This window comes from Bicyclus anynana, chromosome 9 (genome assembly GCF_947172395.1).
Source record: "Bicyclus anynana chromosome 9, ilBicAnyn1.1, whole genome shotgun sequence".
In the NCBI taxonomy this organism is placed as follows: Eukaryota; Metazoa; Arthropoda; class Insecta; order Lepidoptera; family Nymphalidae; genus Bicyclus; species Bicyclus anynana.
The window spans coordinates 1,083,055-1,104,220 of record NC_069091.1 but is presented as its reverse complement, the minus strand read 5'-3'; the positions used below and the strand labels follow the sequence as shown (position 1 = coordinate 1,104,220).

Here is a 21,166-nt window from a genome sequence, read left to right as displayed (position 1 = left end):
AGTTAGGCCTTGACTACAATCTCACCTGATGGTAAGTGATGATGCAGTCTAAGATGGAAGCGGGCTAACTTGTTAGGAGGAGGACGAAAATCCACACCCCTTTTGGTTTCTACACGGCATCGTACCGGGACGCTAAATCGCTTGACGGTACGTCTTTGCCGGTAGGGTGGTAACTAGCCACGGCCGAAGCCTCCCACCAGCCAGACCTGGACAAATTAAGAAAATCTCAATCTCCCCAGCCGAGAATCGAACCCAGGACCTCCGTCTTGTAGATCCACCGCGCATACCACTGCGCCACGGAGGCCGTCACATATATTAGTCGATTTGTGTTCACGAGAGCCACGTTAACTCTGAGACACTCACCGAGTTGAGAGCCGACTCGAAGATGCGGTTCCAGCAGAGCGCGGCCACGAGCGCCGCGGCGGCGAGCAGCGCGGCCGCGCCCACGGCCAGCCGCCGCCACAGCGACGCGCGGCCGCGCATGCCGCACCCGAGCTCGATTGCGACAGCTCTACACATAGAAACAATAGCAAAGTCAACTAATTGTAGTACTGCTGACATAGTAGCCGCAGACGAGTATCTAATCCTAAGCCTTATAGTTCATAAAAATGGGGTCACTCAAGGAATAACATTAGGGCCACTTCTTTTCCTCTTTTATATTCATGACCTTTTTATTTTGATAAGGATAATCATCATGTTTTATTTTATCTAATTCTTAGTTTTGTTTTAAGTTTGGCTATTTTACTTTTGCCTTTAAGTTATTTACTAAAAGAATTTGGAAAATTAACAGTTTCCTTTTAATTTTTAACTAATTTCTAGTGTTTATTGTTGCTTTTTTTTCTCTTTCTCTGTTTTTAATTTGTGTAAATTTATGTAAATTTATTTTTCAAAGAGCATCAATAGCTCAACGGTATGAGCGGTCGGACTCATCACCGAGGGGTGGTGGTTCGAGCCCCGGCCCGTTGGTCTATTGTCGCACCCACTCCTAGCACAGTCTTTCCCGACTAATTGGAGGGGAATGGGAATATTGGTCATATTACAAAACATATGGCAAATATTCTTTAAAAAAAAAATTATAACACAATTTTTTTAATTATTAGTACGTCCTACACTTTATGCATGGTTTGGCTACCTTTAAGTAAAGTTATGTGTGTTTCAATACCCTAGTTATTAAGTTTTTTAATTCTGTATATTTTATTTTATATTAATTTTGTTGGTGGTCCAAATAATAAATAAATCAGATAATTTCGGTTACTGATGACACATTTTTTATGTTAAAAGGTTATAGAACTTATGATGACGTAAACAAGAAACTGTTATCTCGCAGAAGTGATTTGCAAGAGAATTGACTTGTGACAAAATTATGATAGTTCATAGCCAATACCCGAGCTCAGTTGAACCTGAAAGCAGCCGTGGAGAGAACGCGTAAGTTCAACAATCTGAACTGCACCGGTGGTGACCCCTGGGCGGGCAATGTTCGCCACATAGCGAGATAATACAAGTTGTGTTTGTTTTTATATTTTCTAAAAAAATGTATAATCTCAGTCCTGTCACGTAAATCACAAAAACTGATAGGTATTATTACACAATTAGCCTAAAAATGTTGAATTGTGTTGATAACATCATTCCTAAACACTTAATAAGTAAATTCATTGACGATAACTTGAATTTTGTAGCTTTTTCCTCATCTTATGTATTTTATTGGCCTTAAACTAAAACATTGGTCCTGCGGTTTCCGTAGTTCCCGTTCCAGTAGGAATACGGGGATAGAAAAAACTAAAAGAGTTCATTATCATTAAAATCTTAACGGTCGTTACAGAAACCAACATTTATCACCCTAAGCCGGTCATATTTTAGCAGCGTAGTGGGTCTAAGTTCTTAGGTCCATAAGAAGTCTTAAATCCGGTCTTTAGTCTGACTGCTGTGCTGTTAGAATAGGCTGCTGATGGTCATGATGATACAGGTATATTTAAAGTACATTATAATGATATAAGCGCAGTGTTGGTCGACCTCCCACCAGGTGGACTGATGACATCAAGCGAGTCGCAGGGATTCGCTGGATGCAGGCGGCTCAGTGTGTTAAGTTTCGAAGTCCCTACAAAAGGTCTATGTCTTGCAGTGGACATCCATCGGGGGATATGATGATGATGAATGATGATAATTAATACCCGAGTAATGTAATTTCAAATAAATATGCAAAAAAAGCCTATAAACCTCTAACCCATTAGTTATTAATCTTATGCTTGTAAACAACTATCTTAGCGGGCAGTACTAATAAACACTGTTAACTCAACTAATAAATACAGTTAACTAAAGTAATTATTACAGTTCCCATGAGGAAACTATAGATATTACTCGTATCTACTCGTACTTACATTTATATGCAGCCCTAGGGAATTGCTTTATAGGTTGGCCATGGAAGAAACAATTACGTCTCTGGAGACATTGTGATAGTTTGCTAACTTAGACTACCTACTTAAAGTATTACGTTACTTAATAATTATTATCTGACCTTATCCCTACTAATTTTATAAATAGAAAGGTTTGTGAGGTATGATTTTTGACGGCCTCCGTGGCGGAGTGGTGTGCGCGGTGAGTTTACAAGACGGAGGTCCTGGGTTCGACCCTCGGATGGACCGATTGAGGTTTTCTTAATTGGTCCAGGTCTAGCTGGTGGGAAGCTTCGGCCGTGGCTAGTTACCTCCCAACCGACAAAGACGTACCGCTAAGTAATTTCGGTACGATGTCGTATAGAAACCGAAAGGGGTGTGGATTTTCATCCTCCTCCTAACAAGTTAGCCCGCTCCCATCTTGCATAATCATTTACCATCAGGTGAGATTGTAGTCAAGAGCTAACTTGTAAAAATAAAAAAAAAATAAAAAAATGTTTGTCTAGGCTCTCCTTGACTTGAAAATCTTCTTGTGTATTTGACCGTCTACAAATATAAGTACGTCTAAGTGCTAGCGTTTTTTAACTTGAAATTGGCTAGTTTTTTTATGATTATTATCCCTTCTGTCTAAAAATCTGAAAGCCCACAAACTTCCCCTAGGTAAAATCTTAACTCTGCCATAATGCCATCGTCCGCGAACCAATGATGAGGAGATCCGCAGAAGAACCAGTCACCGACATAGCTCAACGAGTTGCGAAGCTGAAGTGGCAATGGGCGGGGCACATAGTTCGAAGAGCCGATGGATGTTGGAGTCCCAAAGTGCTGGAATAGCGACCCCGCACTAGTAAGCGCAGTGTTGGCCGACCCACCAGGTGGACTGACGACATCAAGCGAGTCGCAGGGATTCGCTGGACGCAGGTGGCTCAGTATTGTGATGTTTGGAAGTCCCTACAAAAGGCCTTTGTCTTGCAGTGGATGTCCATCGGCTGATATCTTAAACGCCCACAAGGGGGCGTTATCGCACACTTTGAGAAGCTATGCATTAGACCTTGTGAAGGGTACACGATATCTCGTAACGCGACACGGATAAACTTACGACGAGACTATCGATATCTTTAATAACTAGTACACATCTATCTTATCAGTTATCTAATGTATTTCAATGAGGAATTCTATTTATCTATAATTCTATACTAATATTATACAGAGGTAAAGTTTATGAGGTTGTAGGGGGTAATCTGGATCTACTGAACTGATTTTGAAAATTCATTCACCGCTAGAAAGTCACGTTATTTCTGAGTGTCATAGGTTTTATTTCATCACTGTATTCCCACGGGAACGGGAACTACGCGGGCGTCGTTTATATAGGTTTTATTGTCAAAGATAATAATACTCTTATACCTTTGTAATCGTGTAAGTCTATGTAAACTAAGTCTATATCACGCAGTATGTGCGATGTTTTTATTTTATTTTGTTGTATTTCTAATGTAGGGTAGGTATACCTAACCTTATACCAGTGATATTGTAAATGACCAATAGGCCAGTACCCAAGTGGCAAGTCAATTCTCTTTCTACAAACGCTAACGCTTCGAAAACTAAAAAAATGTGTAGGAATGACAGATTCGATCGATAAGTTGATCACGTGATCTGTCGATGACAAATGACATACATTTTTTTAATTTTCGAAGCGTTAGTGTTTGTAGAAAGAGAATCGACGTGGTTCGTGGCTAAAGGCCGGCGCAACGTGCTCTCCGAGATACGGAGATGTAACACTATGACCGTTACCAACCGAGCACACGGCCTACGTGGCGCATTCAAGCAAACACGGAGGTCCTGGGTTCGATCACCGGCTGGGCCGACTGAGGATTTCTTAATCAGTCCAGGTCTAGCTGGTGGGAGGCTTCGGCTGTAGCTAGTTACCAACCGGCAAAGACTTACCGCCAAGTGCTTTAGCGTATGTCGTCAAAAAACCGAAAGAGGTGTGGATTTTCATTCTCCTCCGAACAGTTAGTCCGCTTTAATCATTATCATCATCACTTACCATCAGGTGAGATTGTAGTCAAGGACTAACTTGTAAATAATAAAAAAAACGCGACACAGGTCTCGAACTTCATGATGAATCTCTGGACAATGAGGCAGTTGTTTCACTTGTTGTTATAAAAATCTTTATCGTATTTTATTATAATAACAAATTCACTCCAACATTGTGTAAAGTTATCCAACTGTGAAGGTCCAGTCCGGCTTAAAGGTCAAACGGATAACTTTAACAAATAGCGAAACTGTTTGCACCCTTAGTGAGAAATATCACGAGTACCTATATTCGATTTTCGAGATCGATTTTATGTTAGAGAAAAATCATTTTAAAATTATACAATACAGTGAAATGCATTGTATATGCTTAGAGATGTAAAGAGCAATAGTAACTGTAATCTCGAATATTACACATCATCCTGATAGCACACAATACGTCATATTTATATGTGACTAGCGGACGCCCGCGATTTCGTCCGCGTTGTATTTAGTTTTTCACTAATACCTTGGTAACCAAGGATTTTTCCGGGATAAAAAGTAGCCTATGTGTTAATCCAGGCTATAATATATCTCAATAATTCGGTTCAGTAGTCGAGGCGTGAAAGTTTCGCAAATCTTGGGAAACCATGGATTTTTTTCGGAAAAAAAATATATAATTCGGGATAAATATATAATGTGTTAATCCAGAGTACCTAAAATCTATTTCCATTTCAAATTTTAGCCAAATCTCTTCAGTAGTAGCGGCGTTATAGACACATACATCCCAACATACATCCAAACATCCATACAAACTTTCGCGTCTATAATATTAGTAGGACTAGCTGACGCCACGCGGTTTCACCCGCGTGGTTCCCGTTCCCACGGAATACGGGGATAAAATATTACCTATAGCCTTCCTAGATAAATGGGCTATCTGACACTGAAAGAATTTTTCAAATCGAACCAGTAGTTCCTGAGATTAGCGCGTTCAATCAAACAAACAAACCAACTCTACAGCTTTATAATGTTAGTATAGATAGTAACGCTCTACTAAATGTTTTTTTTTTTCAATAAATAAGTTTACAACTTTCTTTACTCTACCCTCCTCCCAACTTCTATCAATAACTAGGTTATTAAAAGTTGTTACTAACCAGCTGTTTTTTTTACTGTTGCTTAATTACTAGTTATACAATTAAATAGCCAGATTGTCCTACAAATTTCGTCCTACATTATCTTGTTCCTGGTAACTCAGTTAGCTACCAAAATCAAGAATTTTCGTAAGTAATAAAGTTGATCATCTCATCGAGATGAAGCTTCTCGAGAAAAATTAGCTTGTTAGTAATCATGTGTAATCGAAAGGGATGTGGATTTTCATCCTCCTCCTAAAAAGTTAGCCCGCTTCCATCTTAGACTGCATCATCACTTACCATTCGGTGAGATTGTAGTCAAGGGCTAACTTGTAAAGAATAAAAAAAAAACAAAAAAAAAATGTGTACAAAATGTTCTAGGGATCCCTGACTATTCGAAGCACAGCGTCGAAATTTCGTACTAAGTCCTTACTGCTTCGAGCATCTGCTTCAAGCTTATACTCGTACGAGTAGATATCGACACGTTTGCCTTATTGATAACAGAGTGCACTGACCTCAGGGCATACATAACATAACGCTTATCAGTTGTTGTTGGTCAAAATATGGTGGATCCGACCCACTAACCGGCCATTACGTACACAAGCAATTAAGTGATCCTTAGTAGCATTAAAATTGTTAAAGCCACCCAATGCGTGACCCACACTTTGCTACTAATAAACCAATGTTAAAATTTGCTCGCTGACTATGAGCCTCATAAAAAGGTTCAGGGTCACTCAGCCCACGATGGATCGAGTTCTGCGTGATCGTATCAGAAAAAAGGTGATTCGCAGAAGAACCAAAGTCACCAACATAGCTCAATGGGTCACAAAACTGAAATGGCAATGGTAGGGGCACAATGTTCGTAGAGCTGATGGACGTTGGGCTCCCAAGGTAGGTTTCTCCAAGGTCATCTATTTCTGTTTGTCCCGAATTTCATCAACATTCGTTTAGGGTAGAGTAATTTCGCATTTTAAATTAAATATATTGTTTTATAGCACTTTCTTTAATTTACCACTTATTATTATTATCTATAATACTAATATTATAAAGAGGAAAAATTTGATTGTTTGTTTATTTGCATTGAATAGACTCTGAAACTACTTTCACGATTTTAGAGATTCTTTTGCTGTTGACTACATTTTCCCCTAAATAAAAATTTAAAAAGGCTAAAGGCTATATTTTATCCCCATATTCTTACGGGAACGGGAACCACACGGGTGAAACCCCACAGTGTCTCCTAGTATTTATACTTTAGTGTTATTAAACACGTGTAAAACTATTATGCCTACACATTATCACTACCCATATCTACGCGCAATTTTTGCTAACGGATAATTACAGATTATTAATCTATAATTAATATAATAACATAGTAAAGTGCCATTGAATATAATTACGACCTAGTTATTTTTTTGTAATAATAATGGACTAATCAGGCGGATCACCTGATGGCGCTAAATGGAAAACCGTCATCATAAACAGCCACCCTAGCCAAGTGGCAAGTCGATTCTCTTTCTACTATCACAAACGCTTCGAAAACTAGAAAAATGTATGGGAATGACAGATCTTGATCACGTGACCTGTCGATAGCAAATGTCATTCCCATACATCTTTCTAGTGTTTAAAGCGTTAGCGGTCGTAGAAAGAAAAACGACTTGCCACTTGGTTAGGGGCGTACAAGAGCGTCATTCAAAGTGCCGCCCTGTGTCTATCATCATCACCTGATCTCATAGGTGTTTTAACCACTCGTGCTTAAAATATTCCGGTGTAATTAGGTTTTTAGGTTGTCAACAGTCTATATTCGCCAACTCCGAGAGTGATAATAACCTCTAACCCTAAGTTGTTACTAACCAGATGTTTTTTTTACTGTTAATTAATGAATAGTTAAATAACAATAGTCACAATATCCTACAAATTGCGAGATACATTATCTCATTCCGACGCTCAGAAATTTTAATTTCTTGGTAACTCTGTTAGCTACCAGAATCAAGAATTTTCGTACTCAACTCACGAAAAAATAACTTGATAACAATCAGTTGTACAAAATGTTCTACGGATCCCTGACCATCACGGGCTCGACAGTAAAAACAGGCACTTTGTGGAAGTTCAAAAGGCCATATTTTCTCTGGTTTTCATGGAGAATAATAAAATAATATTGTTGTTTACTGTATGATTTATAGCTTAGCAGATCGGTATACTACATAGTAACATGATTGCCTACGTATGTAGTAGGTAGCAGTAGTTATTTTTTTTTTTATACTTAAACAATACACATCACTATCTAGCCCCAAAGTAAGCATACAGAGTAGCTTGTGTTGTGGGTGCTAAGATAGTTGATATTATAATATTCATATACAATTATATACTACATATAAATACTTATATAATGTATAAATACACACAGACACTGGAAAACACTCATGCTCATCACACAAATATTTTCCAGTTGTGGGAATCGAACCCACAGCCGTGGATGCAGAAAGCAGGGTCACTACCCACTGCGCCACGCGGCCGTCAAAAAATTACAACAAAAAATTACAACAAAAAATTATTGTCGCATTGAGCCGTGATAGCCGAGTGGATATGACCTCTGCCTCCGATTCCGGAGGGTGTGGGTTTAAATCCGGTCCGAGGCATGACCTTCCAACTTTTCAGTTGTGTGCATTTTAAGAAATTAAATATCATGTGTCTCAATCGGTGAAGGAAAACATCGTGAGGAAACCTGCATACCAGAGAATTATCTTAATTCTCCGCATTGGGCCAGCGTGGTGGACTACTGGCCTAACCCCTCTCATTCTGAAAGGAGACTCGAGCTTAGCAGTGAGCCGAATATGGGTTGATGACGACGACTACGCATTGTACGCAAAAAAAAAATATACGGCCACCGATTTTATGTATTAAACTTATATCTATGCAGATTAGGGTTGATTCTCAACAAAAACCAGACCGGACTTGAGACGTTTAATAAAATTTAAAATCAATCAGAAAATGTTGAGATTGTCTTTCAACATTCATGAATTCATAATATTCTAATCCTTATATATTAAGTTGTATGTTCTAATTAACGAATCTTTTTTATCTTATTTTTAAATGTCTACATCTTATCTCATATTAATCTAATAGTAATTGGCTGTAATTAATATTCAATAATTTCAAGGAAAGGACAACCGTAAGTAGTATGTATTCGATGCAGGGATGATAGTTTTTTAAATTGCATATAAATAAGGAGTATGCTAATTGTAATGCAATCTTGTAAAAGTACGAGGGTATCTGCGATCATTACTTTCCCTTTCTATGTACGGAGCTCCTTAAAAACTACCTGAAATAGCTTCAAATTTAACAAGATCACAAACGGAGGCTCTAATATAGGTAATAAGTAAATTTTACATTTTTGAAGATAATTTTATGGTCTACAATTTTACCTTAGGTATACTTATGATTAAACTTACCGTTTTCCAGAAATCGCGAAAAACTAACTTTTTTGATCTTTGAAAAAAATTTCCTTAGAGGGGAAATATGGGGACATTCAAATTTTATTTTTAATCATATTTAAAACAATCTTACTGATTGCTAGCTGGGATAGCTTGCTGGGAATTTATGTAACTTTACCCTTATTTTTTGTTTAATTTGTCCGGTCTATTATTTATTTTGCAAATATCCAGATAATCTTTGCTTTCTATGTATAAATTAGTCAACATTGACCTTATTTACCCGAATGTATCATAAAAATCTATACATTCAAATCTAGTCATCGTCCCCATTATCCATCTTTGTTCGCCTCAGTTTCGACGCACTGACATATCTATTAGTATAAAATCCTTGACGGGTACACGCAAAGATAATTTTATACTATAGATCGGTTACGTCCCTACAAAATCACCGTAAAAAGTAATCCGAACAACAGTCTACAAAACTGAGCGCACACATGCACAATTTTGTCTACTATTCCATTATTTATGTATATATAGTTTTTACACTTCCTGAACACACAACTCGACATTCTAGACGATATTTAGGTATTATTTGTTTAAATAACGTTCTTTGTCGACCACAACTATCGAGATGTGGAAATTTCATCTCTTGAGCGCCTCATTTTTCATGACCTAGTAACACATCTAACAGTGTTCGCTATAAAAAGTATTCTATAACCTGCTCCATATTATGTTCTCAAACGGTGTTAAGTTTCATGTGAATTCATTCAGTAGTTTCAGCGTGATGCCCGGTCAACAAAAATACGGACAGACAGACAAGAAATCGAAAAAAAATATTTTTGCCTTCAGTATCGATTGTATATTACCCACCAATAAAAATTTTCAAAATATCTTCAATGTACAGAAATTGACCTGTTACTGTTTTATTATAAGTATATATAGAATAACCCCGGAACCACAATGAGGAATATAATATAATAAAATCATTTATTCAGCCAATTACACAAAATAAACAAAAGAAATCTAGAGACTTAATAGTAACTTAATACTAAGACTTCGGCTGGATCGGGCGCTGCCTCTGCTCTATGGTACAGCTAAGTAAAAAGCTGATTTTCAGACAAGACCCTAGGGTGAGCTCACGGACCGATCGGGAATATCACAAGTTAGACCGCTATGTGTGTGTACATTATTGGGTACACGTGCCAATGCGTCGTCACATACAGTCAACGCGACGAGTAGAACGCAATAGCGTCAGTTTTGGCGCATCTATGTATACTATCGCGGCCTTGCCAGTGAACGTGGCATCAATGGCTGATTCACCACTACGAAGTACCTACGGATTGTTTGTATTTGTACTACTGTTTACTATAATTTTACACGTGCAGTTGATTACAACCATTCATAGTACTGCATGTTCAGTAGGTGGTAAACCTATGTCGCTTCGGAATACAAGGTCATGGTCGAATCCCGGGTCGAGCTATTGAATATTGAGCTTTTTTTTCTTTAGATAATGGAATATAAGATGGAAGGGAGCTCACTTACACTCACTCAGCGGAAGAGATATGCGTCTCTCGTATATTATGACGAGGATTAAATCTGGTATGCAGGTTTCCTCACGATTTCTTAAAATGCACACAACTGAAAAGTTGCATGCATGCCCCAAACCGGATTCGAACCCACATCCGGAGTCGAAGGCAGAGGTCATATCCACTGGGCTATATATCCTTGTTTATATTGATAGAAAGGTCTCCAGGGTTTCTACCATACCACAGAAAACGTATGTAGAAGTACAATGATAATTTTTTAATATCATTGTAGAAGTACCTACCATACTTAGCATTGGTGGGAGCATGGGCTGACAAACTTCAGCCTTAAAAAAATTTAATGAAAAATAATACAACCGACTTCGAAACCGAAAAACATAAAATAACATCATAATATTAAATGATGTTCTATTTGCTGATCAGTTTGCTCCTCCTTTTCGAAGGCGGTTACAAAATGAGGCTTTTTTTTATTCTTTACATGTTGACTACAATCTCACCTGATGGTAAGTGATGATGCAATCTTAGATGGAAGCGGGCTAACTTGTTAGGAGGAGGATGAAAATCCACACCCCTTACATTTCCTACACGACATCGTACCGATACGCTAAATCGCTTAGCGGTACGCCTTTGCTGGTACGGTGGTAACTAGCAACGGCCGAAGCCTTCCACCAGCCAGACCTGGACCAATTAAGAAAACCTCAATCGGCTCAGCCGGGAATCGAACCCAGGACTTTCGTCTTGTAAATCCACCGCTCATACCACTGCGCCACAGAGGTCGTCAAAAAAAGGCTATCATACGTTGTTGTAAAACGAGAACGTGAAATATTTCTATATCTCATCGTGATATTATATTACTTCTTTTTACGCATGGCAACAGAAAAAAAACTCATGAGAAGATATCCTTGTTTATATTGATAGAAAACCAGACCGGACGAAGTTATCGGTAAATGAAAAAAAAATTAATTAGTTAATTGATTAATGACCTTATAATCTATTGCACAAACTACATCTTGTTCCTAGCTCTTATCAATTATACGATCTAGACTAGATTTATTAGCTAGATTAGGTATTCGTTAATTTATCTAAGTATGTATATTAGAAATTTTTACATTAATTAATTCCACGACTTTAGCTTTTGCATAATGTAGGTATGTTTTTCGTATAGCATTTTATGCATTATTCATTCGATAGCAGATTTCCTGATCCCGTCCCGTTGTTGGTTGTCGCTGAAATTTCTTTTATTTATTTATTTTTTATTCTTTACAAGTGATTCATCAGGTGAGATTGTAGTCTGCTTAGTAGGACTGCTTGACTACAATCTCACCTGATGGTAAGTGATGATGCAATCTAAGATAGAAGCGGGCTAACTTGTTGGGAGGAGAATAAATGACATCAGGCTTAATAACTACAGGCATATGAGGTTTAAGTTTTAAAACCTATGAAATTACTGGCATATGAGATTTAAAGGGCCTGCAACGCAAATCGAACGAAATACGCAATGTTCACCCTACTAAAACTACATGTGCTATAAAATTTCCAATAATAATTACATGTAGAAGGAAATTTTGAACAGAAACTAAATAAATATAATGTCTCAAAAATGCATTTTCTACAAAACAATGTAGGTAAGTTTCATATAAATAATAAATCAATTATAGAACAATTTAAGTAAAATTCTATTTTTTTTATATTAATCTTAAATAAAGAATTTATAAATAACTAGCGGACGCCCGCGACTTCGTTCGCGTGGAATTCATCCCGCGGGAACCACGATTTTTCCGGGATGAAAAGTAGCTTTTGTGTTAGTTTAGGGTATCTTCGTTTTAAATTTCAGCCAAATCGGTTCAGTAGTTGCGGCGATAAAGATTTGTTGAAGTGTAACAGTAACGTGATAGCCCAGTGGATATGACCTCTGCCACCGATTCCGGAGGGTGTGGGTTCGAATCCGGTCCGGGGTCCGGACATGCACCTATAACTTTTCAGTTGTGTGCATTTTAAGATATTAAATATCACGTGTTTCAAACTGTGAAGGAAAAACATCATGAGGAAACCTGCATACCAGAGAATTTTCTTAATTCTCTGCGTGTGTGATGTCTGCCAATCTACATTGGGCCAGCGTGGTGGACTATTGTCCTAACCCCTCTCATTCTGAGAGACTCGAGCTCAGCAGTGAGCCGAATATGGGTATAATGAACAGTAACGTTGAATTGATAGGATTAAAAAGTTCGTTAATCAAAGTATTTTATATATAATGTATAACATGTATTAAATGTAGTTTTAGTAAAGTCGGGTAAAAAAACAAAACCATTTAATCTAATTTCGTCTAACCCGTTTCAGAAAAGTACCTAATTTATATCTAAATTACTCGTTTAAATATATTATACAGGAGATAAATTAGTAGTATAATATCAAAAACCAATTTTTTAGTTTCCTTATTCATTCAATAAATGAATTTAAAAATCATTTACATGTCGAAATATTTTCTAAAAATCAAATAATCTGCACTAAGTGTCAATTGACTCACAAAAGGCATAACAATATATTAAGGCTAATGGGGTAATAATATTATGCAAATAGTATGGAATATTTGCAAAAAATTAGCATTTCGCTGTTTTATTACATAATCGGTGATACCCATGAAAGTTCAAGGATAACATTTTGATTGAAATATATCAAAATATCCTACGTAATATCTATATGAATATAACGGGGAATGACTAAGTTTCATGATGATAATGGAGAAGTCGTAGCCTCAGAGTAGGTTCATAAGCTTTACGTGTCAAGGATGGCAGATACACAAAGTAACACTATCAATTATTGTTAGCGGAACTACCGCTTAACTTACTAATACAGTTCTACCCTCTAACTACAATATTGATCTAGTATAGCGCTGACACTATCGTCTGTAAACCAAGATTAACTATTGTGGAGCAGAGAGTCAAGCTCGAGCAGGATCACGGACTGGCAACCGCTAGTAGTTGGATTAAAGGGCCCTTTTACTACATCGAAAGTATCTAACAATGCGATGTTATTATTATAATGGCCTCACTATACGGGTAACTGACTCACCCAATTCCTTTACTCACAACTAAAGTGACTAGATCCAGCTAAAGCGTTCAACTGAATAAACTTGAAATCTCGACAAATATATATATAAAACTGTCATCATATTGACATGACTGCAGTTTTATCTACAGCATATATCTGGTCATCATAGGTTCTTAGACCACAACAAGGACAAGAGCAATGCTTGATACTCGTAGTAACGCTGCGTTTCGCCAGATATGCTCAGGCTCTAAAAGACAGCATACTCCGATGCGTTGGGGGAGACTGCGCGGGTGTGAAATCGTGCGTGCGGGGGAGTGAGGTGCATCAGCCGTGGGTTTTTCATTCCCCGGCACGCGGATCATCGGCAGTGTTACGAACGAACTTGCAAAACTATAAAGAGATTTTTTGGGATTTGCCGCTCGTCTATTGGGCCCCCCCAACTAATTTTGATACAGGGCCTTTCCAAGACACGCTACGCTACTGTACAGAACGGATCGCTCATCGCAATCAGCGATAACAATGTGCAAATTCATTAATTATATACTAACTAGCAGACGCCCGCGACTTCGAAAATGAAATTTAGTTTTTCGCAAATCCCTCGGGAACCATGGATTTTTCCGGGATGAAAAGTAGCCTATTGTATTGTATAGTTAATCTATAGTGAAATCTATTTTCATTCCAAATTTCAGCCAAATCGGTTCAGTAGTTCCGGCGTTAAAGAGTAACAAACATCCAAACAAATATCTATACAAACATCCATACAAACTTTCGCGTTTATTATATTGGTAGGATTAGACAAATAGATATACTAACTAATATTTAAGATAATTATCGTCTTTTTTTTCTATTTATAACAAAGCATGTTTGACTTAATTAAAGACATTCAACTATTCATTCTGTAATTACGATATTATTCTTATTTAAATTGAACCAGAACATTAAATACCATTATAGATTTAACTTACGAGTCTTCTATGTAAACTATAAGTAAATAAACATAATATTAAGCTATTTTACAATTTAATATGTATATTATGTAAATTTAAGCAGTTATAATCTTAGCTTGAGATGCGACGTGTTGCTAAGAGACTCCAAACCCATCAATAAAATCATTTGAATTTAAAAATTTTGCAGAAATCAAAAGTTTTTATATCAACAAGGTAGAGAGCTTAAAACATATTTAAGAAGCTAGTTTTTACGATAACTTTCTTAAATCACGTCTGACTCGGCTTTTCTTGTTTTATGATTATTGAACAGTAGGGAGTTAGATAGGGGTTGCGATCGGTTGGCGGGAACGACTTGCGATATAAGGCCGAAGGCGCTCGTCGTATGTATGCTTTAATATGCTTCCACATTTCTTGTTTTGTAATTCTTTATCGGTTACTTGGGATAGGCGGGGAGAGTGACTTTAGTGGAAAAGGGGAGTCTTAGTTGACTGTCATAGACGTCTTTAACCCTACACACAACGTTCACAAGTGCGTGACTCCACTTACGATCATTCTCTTCCATTTTTGGGTTTTATTTTGGTTACAGTTTAATTTGTTAATTAAGTTTTCCTGACAAATGTTGTGAATCATAACCCTTCTTGGTTTTCTTATTTTAGTAATCCACTTTTGAGTCTGCTAAAATTAGTTTAAAATCTTTGCTGATAATGATAGTGTTAGTATTCTCGTCAGCTCTCATGGATTAGTGCTGACATGTAGCTCTTTTAATGGTTGCTAAGCCACCAACCGTCCTTACTGTAGAGAACGGACGTTTTGACGGCCTCCGTGGCGCAGACATACCGCCAAACGATTTAGCGTTCCGGTACGATGCCGTGTAGAAACCGAAAGGGGTGTGGATTTTCATCCTCCTCCTAACAAGTTAGCCCGCTTCCATCTTAGACTGCATCATCACTTACCATCAGGTGAGATTGTAGTCAAGTAACTTGTAAAGAATAAAAAAAAAGAACGGAAATAAAGCAATTCCTGGCCACATATCACGCATCGTTTGAACAATGTGACGAGACACGGACAATGTCCGCCAGGAATCAGTAATTGACCAGAAAGCTGCGCCTACACATAACGGATGTGTCAATTCTGTCAAGAGCTGATCGAATCATTCAAGTACACTCATTACTTCAATTATATTTTGTCGTTTTTTGTTACTCACTATGATGTTTAGTCACTTGTCAGTGAGTGAAAAGCAAATAATTATTGCTTATTTTGAAATAATACCCGTATTATTGTAAGCTTTTTCATTTCTTATCACCTGGTCAATCAATAGTACCTTAAAACTTTGACCTTAATGTAAGTAAATTACATTTTTAGGGTTTCGCGGTCCACAAGGAACCTTTATAGTTAAGCCCTGTCCGTCTGTAAGTGATTGCCATTTCAAGAGATAAAGTCGACCAACTTAAAAAAAGGTACTCTGAGCATGATAAGTGCATACAAATAATTAGATAAAGTTTTCAATAAGATAACGCAAAGGCTAGAACTAGTAAGCTGAAATTTGTCATGGGTAAATTATTTAGGTACCTCTTTATAGTGGTAAAAGGAAAATTAAAAAAAAATAAGTTTTTGGGGTTCTTTCCCTGCGTGCAAAATGAGGATGATTATTTTTATTCAGGGGCATCGCTATCAATATTTTTGTGCATTAAAGGGTTTGAAGTGCTAATTTAATCTACGGAACCCTACACTGCGCGTGGCCCGACACGCACTTGACCGATTTTTATTTTTCTACACGGTTTCTAGACATTTTTTTTTATTCTTTTACAAGTTAGCCCTTGACTACAATCTCACCTGGTGGTAAGTTGGTAAGTGATGATGCAGTCTAAGATGGAAGCGGGCTAACTTGTTAGGAGGAGGATGAAAATCCACACCCCTTTCGGTTTCTGCACGGCATCGTACCGGAATGCTAAATCGCTTGGCGGTACGTCTTTGCCGGTAGGGTGGTAACTAGCCACGGCCGAAGCCTCCCACCAGCCAGACCTGCTGAAAAGCTCCCATTTTACGACTGCAGTAGCCTGTTTGTGGCTGTAAACCTGGTTACAGCCCTATCGTAGCTTTTGCAACCACAGCCAACAACCATAGTAACCAACTATAGTAGTGGCCGTGACCTAGTTCGCAAGATCACCGAAATATGCGTAGACGGCTTTTTCAGGGTAATTATTTTATACTATCTGGGTGACTTTGTCGCATAAAGGAGATCATTCATTTTGGGCCGGTCAACAAAAAAAATGGCACTAATTGTTAGAACTTGCCTTTTGAAGTAATAGCTAATGTGATATAAAAGTTGTAGGAGGCTTTTAACCATTCGGCGATTCGTTATATTCATACATTTTGTCGATATTCGAAAGTGACATCGAACCTTTATAACTTGGTTCACGCCAAACCAAATGGACAGTTCTAATGATACATATCTTATTTTTGTTGAACGATACGTTAAAAAATTAATAAAATATATAAATTTGACGAATCATCGAAACTGTATAATTAGACTTAGCCTTTATGCCATAGTAACTATTGCTACAAATGGCTAATTCTAACGAATCGTGCCATTTTTTTTTTGTTGGCCGGCACTATCAAAAAGAGCCCAAAAATGTAAGGAGCGTGAATGATCTCCTTGGTCGGATTTTCGACGAGAATAGCAAAATTAATTAATTAAAACATTGTTTATAATCCGTATATACTAATTATGTTGATTCCTACGTGAACAGCGTTAACAATGTGTCGTATAGACTGATTAGGCACAGATATTAACACTTTAATAGTCTAGGTCGTTTGTGCAAAAAACCTACCAATCTTGTCGTCACTTGTCAGCTAAACAGGCAAACCACTATCACGCGAGATGCTCGATTAGATTGTCATTTTTTGCGCCAACTTTCGTAACCTACTACGTATCTATCTGAGTAAAATGAAAAGCTCATAGATAACGTATTACGCACAATAGAAAACGTATTTTTGTAACAAAAAATGCATTTTTTTTTTTCAACGTTTTCAAGTTATCTTTATGCATATTACAAGCTGATTCCAACCTGATCAGCGGCCTTATTATGTATCTCAGTGTACCATTCAAACAATGAGTCACTACATCGATTTTTGTCGTATTTTCGTTTTTGTGATTATCTAATATAGTTATTTCTATTTTAATTCAAATTACCTTGAATATGTCATTTGTCATCAAATGGCAATGATCTTTTGTTTTAACTATCGTCTAACATGCATATTTCAACAAAATTATGTAAATATTAGTTTTCACTTAAAATAACGTTACTACCTGCTAATACCACTAATAAATTAACGTTACTTTACGTAAAATGACGTTTATTGTGTCATTTCGTTGAAAACACAAAGTTAAATGATTGCAAAAACAAAAATACGTTGAAAAACTATCTGTCACTACATAGTTTTTTTCATCGTATTTATGTTTTTGCAATTTTTGGTTTTTTCTGATTTGAATTGATTACTTGAATGGTACACCGAGATACATAATAACCCTGCTGTTTGGATCGTGCCGCGCTTGACGATCACGAGCGGCTCATGACTAAGGGCCGCATATAGGTTCAAAACAATTCGGGCATATTCCGACATAACATAATAAAAATACGGAATATAAAAAGTATTTAATGAAATCAAAATATATTTTGTTCAATCAGCTTAATTTAATATTTTGAAGTCGTTTAATAAACATGCACGGACATTTAGTAAACTGTTAAATTGACTTTGACTTTAGTTTCAAAGTCGTCATGATTAGATCTAATGTTCTGTAAAAACCTAGAAAAACACCTAATAAATAGGATGCTCACGTTTTGTGCAGATCGCTTACAATTGTTTTTGTATTCATTAAATCAATGTAATGAATTTTTGATTACATCAATAATTTTTAATTGTCCAAGTAGTTTCCGCGACGTATTGCATAAGTAGCAGATGCCACGCGGTTTCACCCGTGTGGTTTCAGTTCCCGTAGGAATACGGGGATAAAATATAGCCTAGAGGCCCTATAGCGCCCGTAATATGGAACTTAAAACCCATCACGCAGCTCCAATGCGGACTGGCGAGTAATAAACTACAGTAATAAGTATTAAAATTTTATTCAACTGTCTTAAAAAGTGCCATTACGAACGGCGTGCGAAAATCACAATCACAAAAATACAAAGTGTTGACATGAAATAAAAAAAAAAATCCTTCTCATGATTTAAAAAATACACAACAGATTAAAATTAATTTATTATTATTTATAATTAAATCTTTAATTACATTTATATGTTCATAATTAGCAATTTTTTTGTAGGCTAATAAGTAAATATGTTAATATTTGAGCAATATAATTAAGAACAATAATAAACCCATGATGATCATTGACATAATTATTATCTAACTATAGCAGACGCCACGCGGTTTTACCCGCGTGGTTCCCGTTTCAGTAGGAATACAAGGATAAAATATAGCCTATAGCAAACGGGAGACAATATGTTGTAGGTAGGCTCCCAGCGGCGTCACTGGAGGGTTTGGACGAGCCGAAAAGCATCGCCTTATGGGGTCCTAAGGCTGAAGCAGATTGGATGGGCGGACTCTCTAATGGCGTCTCCTGTGAGACTCTGCCACCAGTGAAAGATTTCTCAAATCGGTTCAGTAGTCTCGGAGCCTATTCAATGCAAACAAACAAACAAATCTTTCTGCTTTATAATATTAGAAAGAATATCTATGAATATCTACACGTCTACGAATAGGTAGGTATAATATCTATAATAATAATACATATTAATGGGTTGAGGAATAATATTGTTTTTATGTTTTCTTAAGTTTCAGAACGTTTTTTTTGTTGTATGTTGCTGTATGATCAACAAAATTGAGCTAAAACTGAGCTTGTATTTATCTTTCATCACAAGAGTTATTTATTGACGTTTACGTAAATTTTCGGTTGTTGGTAACTTATGTCTGACTGAATATGGAATAAAATAATCACTATAGTCTGGAAAGTTCGTTTTTAACACTCACATGATATGCGAGCGACGGGCGGAAAGACTGAAGTAACGTGCAACAGTCGTGGGTTTTTTATTCATCGCTACACGCCCCCCGCCCCGTGCGCAACTTCGGGAGTGTTACGAACGAAGTTGCCAAGATATAAATTTTTTATAATAGAAGTAAGAATGTTCAAAATACTCTTAGATAAAGGTTATTACACAGTATCAGAGTTCCTTAATGAAAAATTATTTTATATCAATAAAATGTAAATGAATACCTAATGTTTTGACAGTATTACCCTTGGTTTAATCTTATTATTATTATTCATTGACTTTAATTTATGAAATGACATTGTAAATAATTGACAACTGTAATATTGCATAAATAAAAATTATTATAATGTACTCGGCTTGCACGCCTATGAGGCAGATTATGTATGAACATTAAAATGTAACAATATCTGTATATGACCACATTCTGGCAATAAATGATTTATGAACCTTTGACCTCATAATCCGCAGACAATGAAATTAACCACTAAACCTAGAACGCTATCAGGTAGGCTAACTAGCGAACGCCCGCGATTTCGTCCGCGTGGAATTCGATGTAAACTTTCAACCCCTATTTTACTCCCCACTATTTACATTTTTGCATGTTTTATGCATAATAAATTGTCCACTAATAATTTAACAAAACTGTAACTCAAAACATGAACGAATGAATGAAATGAATATTTAAAAACTTTAACCCACTTTTAACCCTTTAGAGGTAGAATTTTGAAAAATTTTGAATGACATTATTTTTACTATTTTTCTGGTAGTTCATATACTATTTTTTTTAAAATGTAACTTGAAAAATCAAGTACATTCCATACAAACATTACATTGCCTATTTCAACCCCTTCTGATTTTATTTTTGCGATAAAAAGTATCCCATAACCTTCTCCGTATTATGGTCTTAATACCTGCCAAAATTCATTTAAATTCATTCAGTAGTTTTAGCGTGATGATCAATCAACAAAAACACGGACAGACATATTTTTAATTTTAAAAATATTTTTGGCTTCAGTATCGATATTATGCCCTGCAACAAAAAATTCAAAAATCTTCAATGTACAGAATTTGACCTGTAATAGTTTTATAAGTATATATATACAAGTAGATATATATATATATATATATAGATAGTTATGCCTCAGAATTCCGAAATGGTAAGTGGTCATCAGTCCACTGCTCATAAGTGGAGTTGAACGAGCTCAAGTAGATAATGCGCATATCCGGGCTGAGCTGGGAAGACGACAATGCCGGACCAATCTCGTACAATCATACTGAGAGCCTAGCTACGCGAGCCCGACTTTACCCGCCTCACAATACATGTTTTAGACTGTTTAACGGACTAGCCACAGAGTACCCAGAGTCTTTACTAGTAACGTGTGAAGCCGGTGCGACCCATTAAAAAAAACGTCATCATAATTATTTAAATAAATAAAATAAATAAATATACTTAAACAATACACATCACTATCTAGCCCCAAAATAAGCATACAGAGTAGCTTGTGTTATGGGTGCTAAGATAGTTGATATTATAATATTAATATACAATTATATACTACATATAAATACTTATATAATGTATAAATACACACAGACACTGGAAAACACCCACATCACA

General features: G+C 36.7%; 1 protein-coding gene across 1 annotated transcript in view; it reads right to left on the bottom strand.

The window, feature by feature from the left end:
* Positions 1-21,166, bottom strand: part of LOC112043211 (protein peste) — a 52,647-nt gene that overhangs the window by 20,298 nt on the left and 11,183 nt on the right. Inside the window, exon 2 of the mRNA XM_024078520.2 lies at positions 364-511. Coding sequence (XP_023934288.1) covers positions 364-483 — 120 coding nt within the window. The 5' untranslated portion in view covers positions 484-511. The remainder of the gene's footprint in view (positions 1-363; positions 512-21,166) is intronic.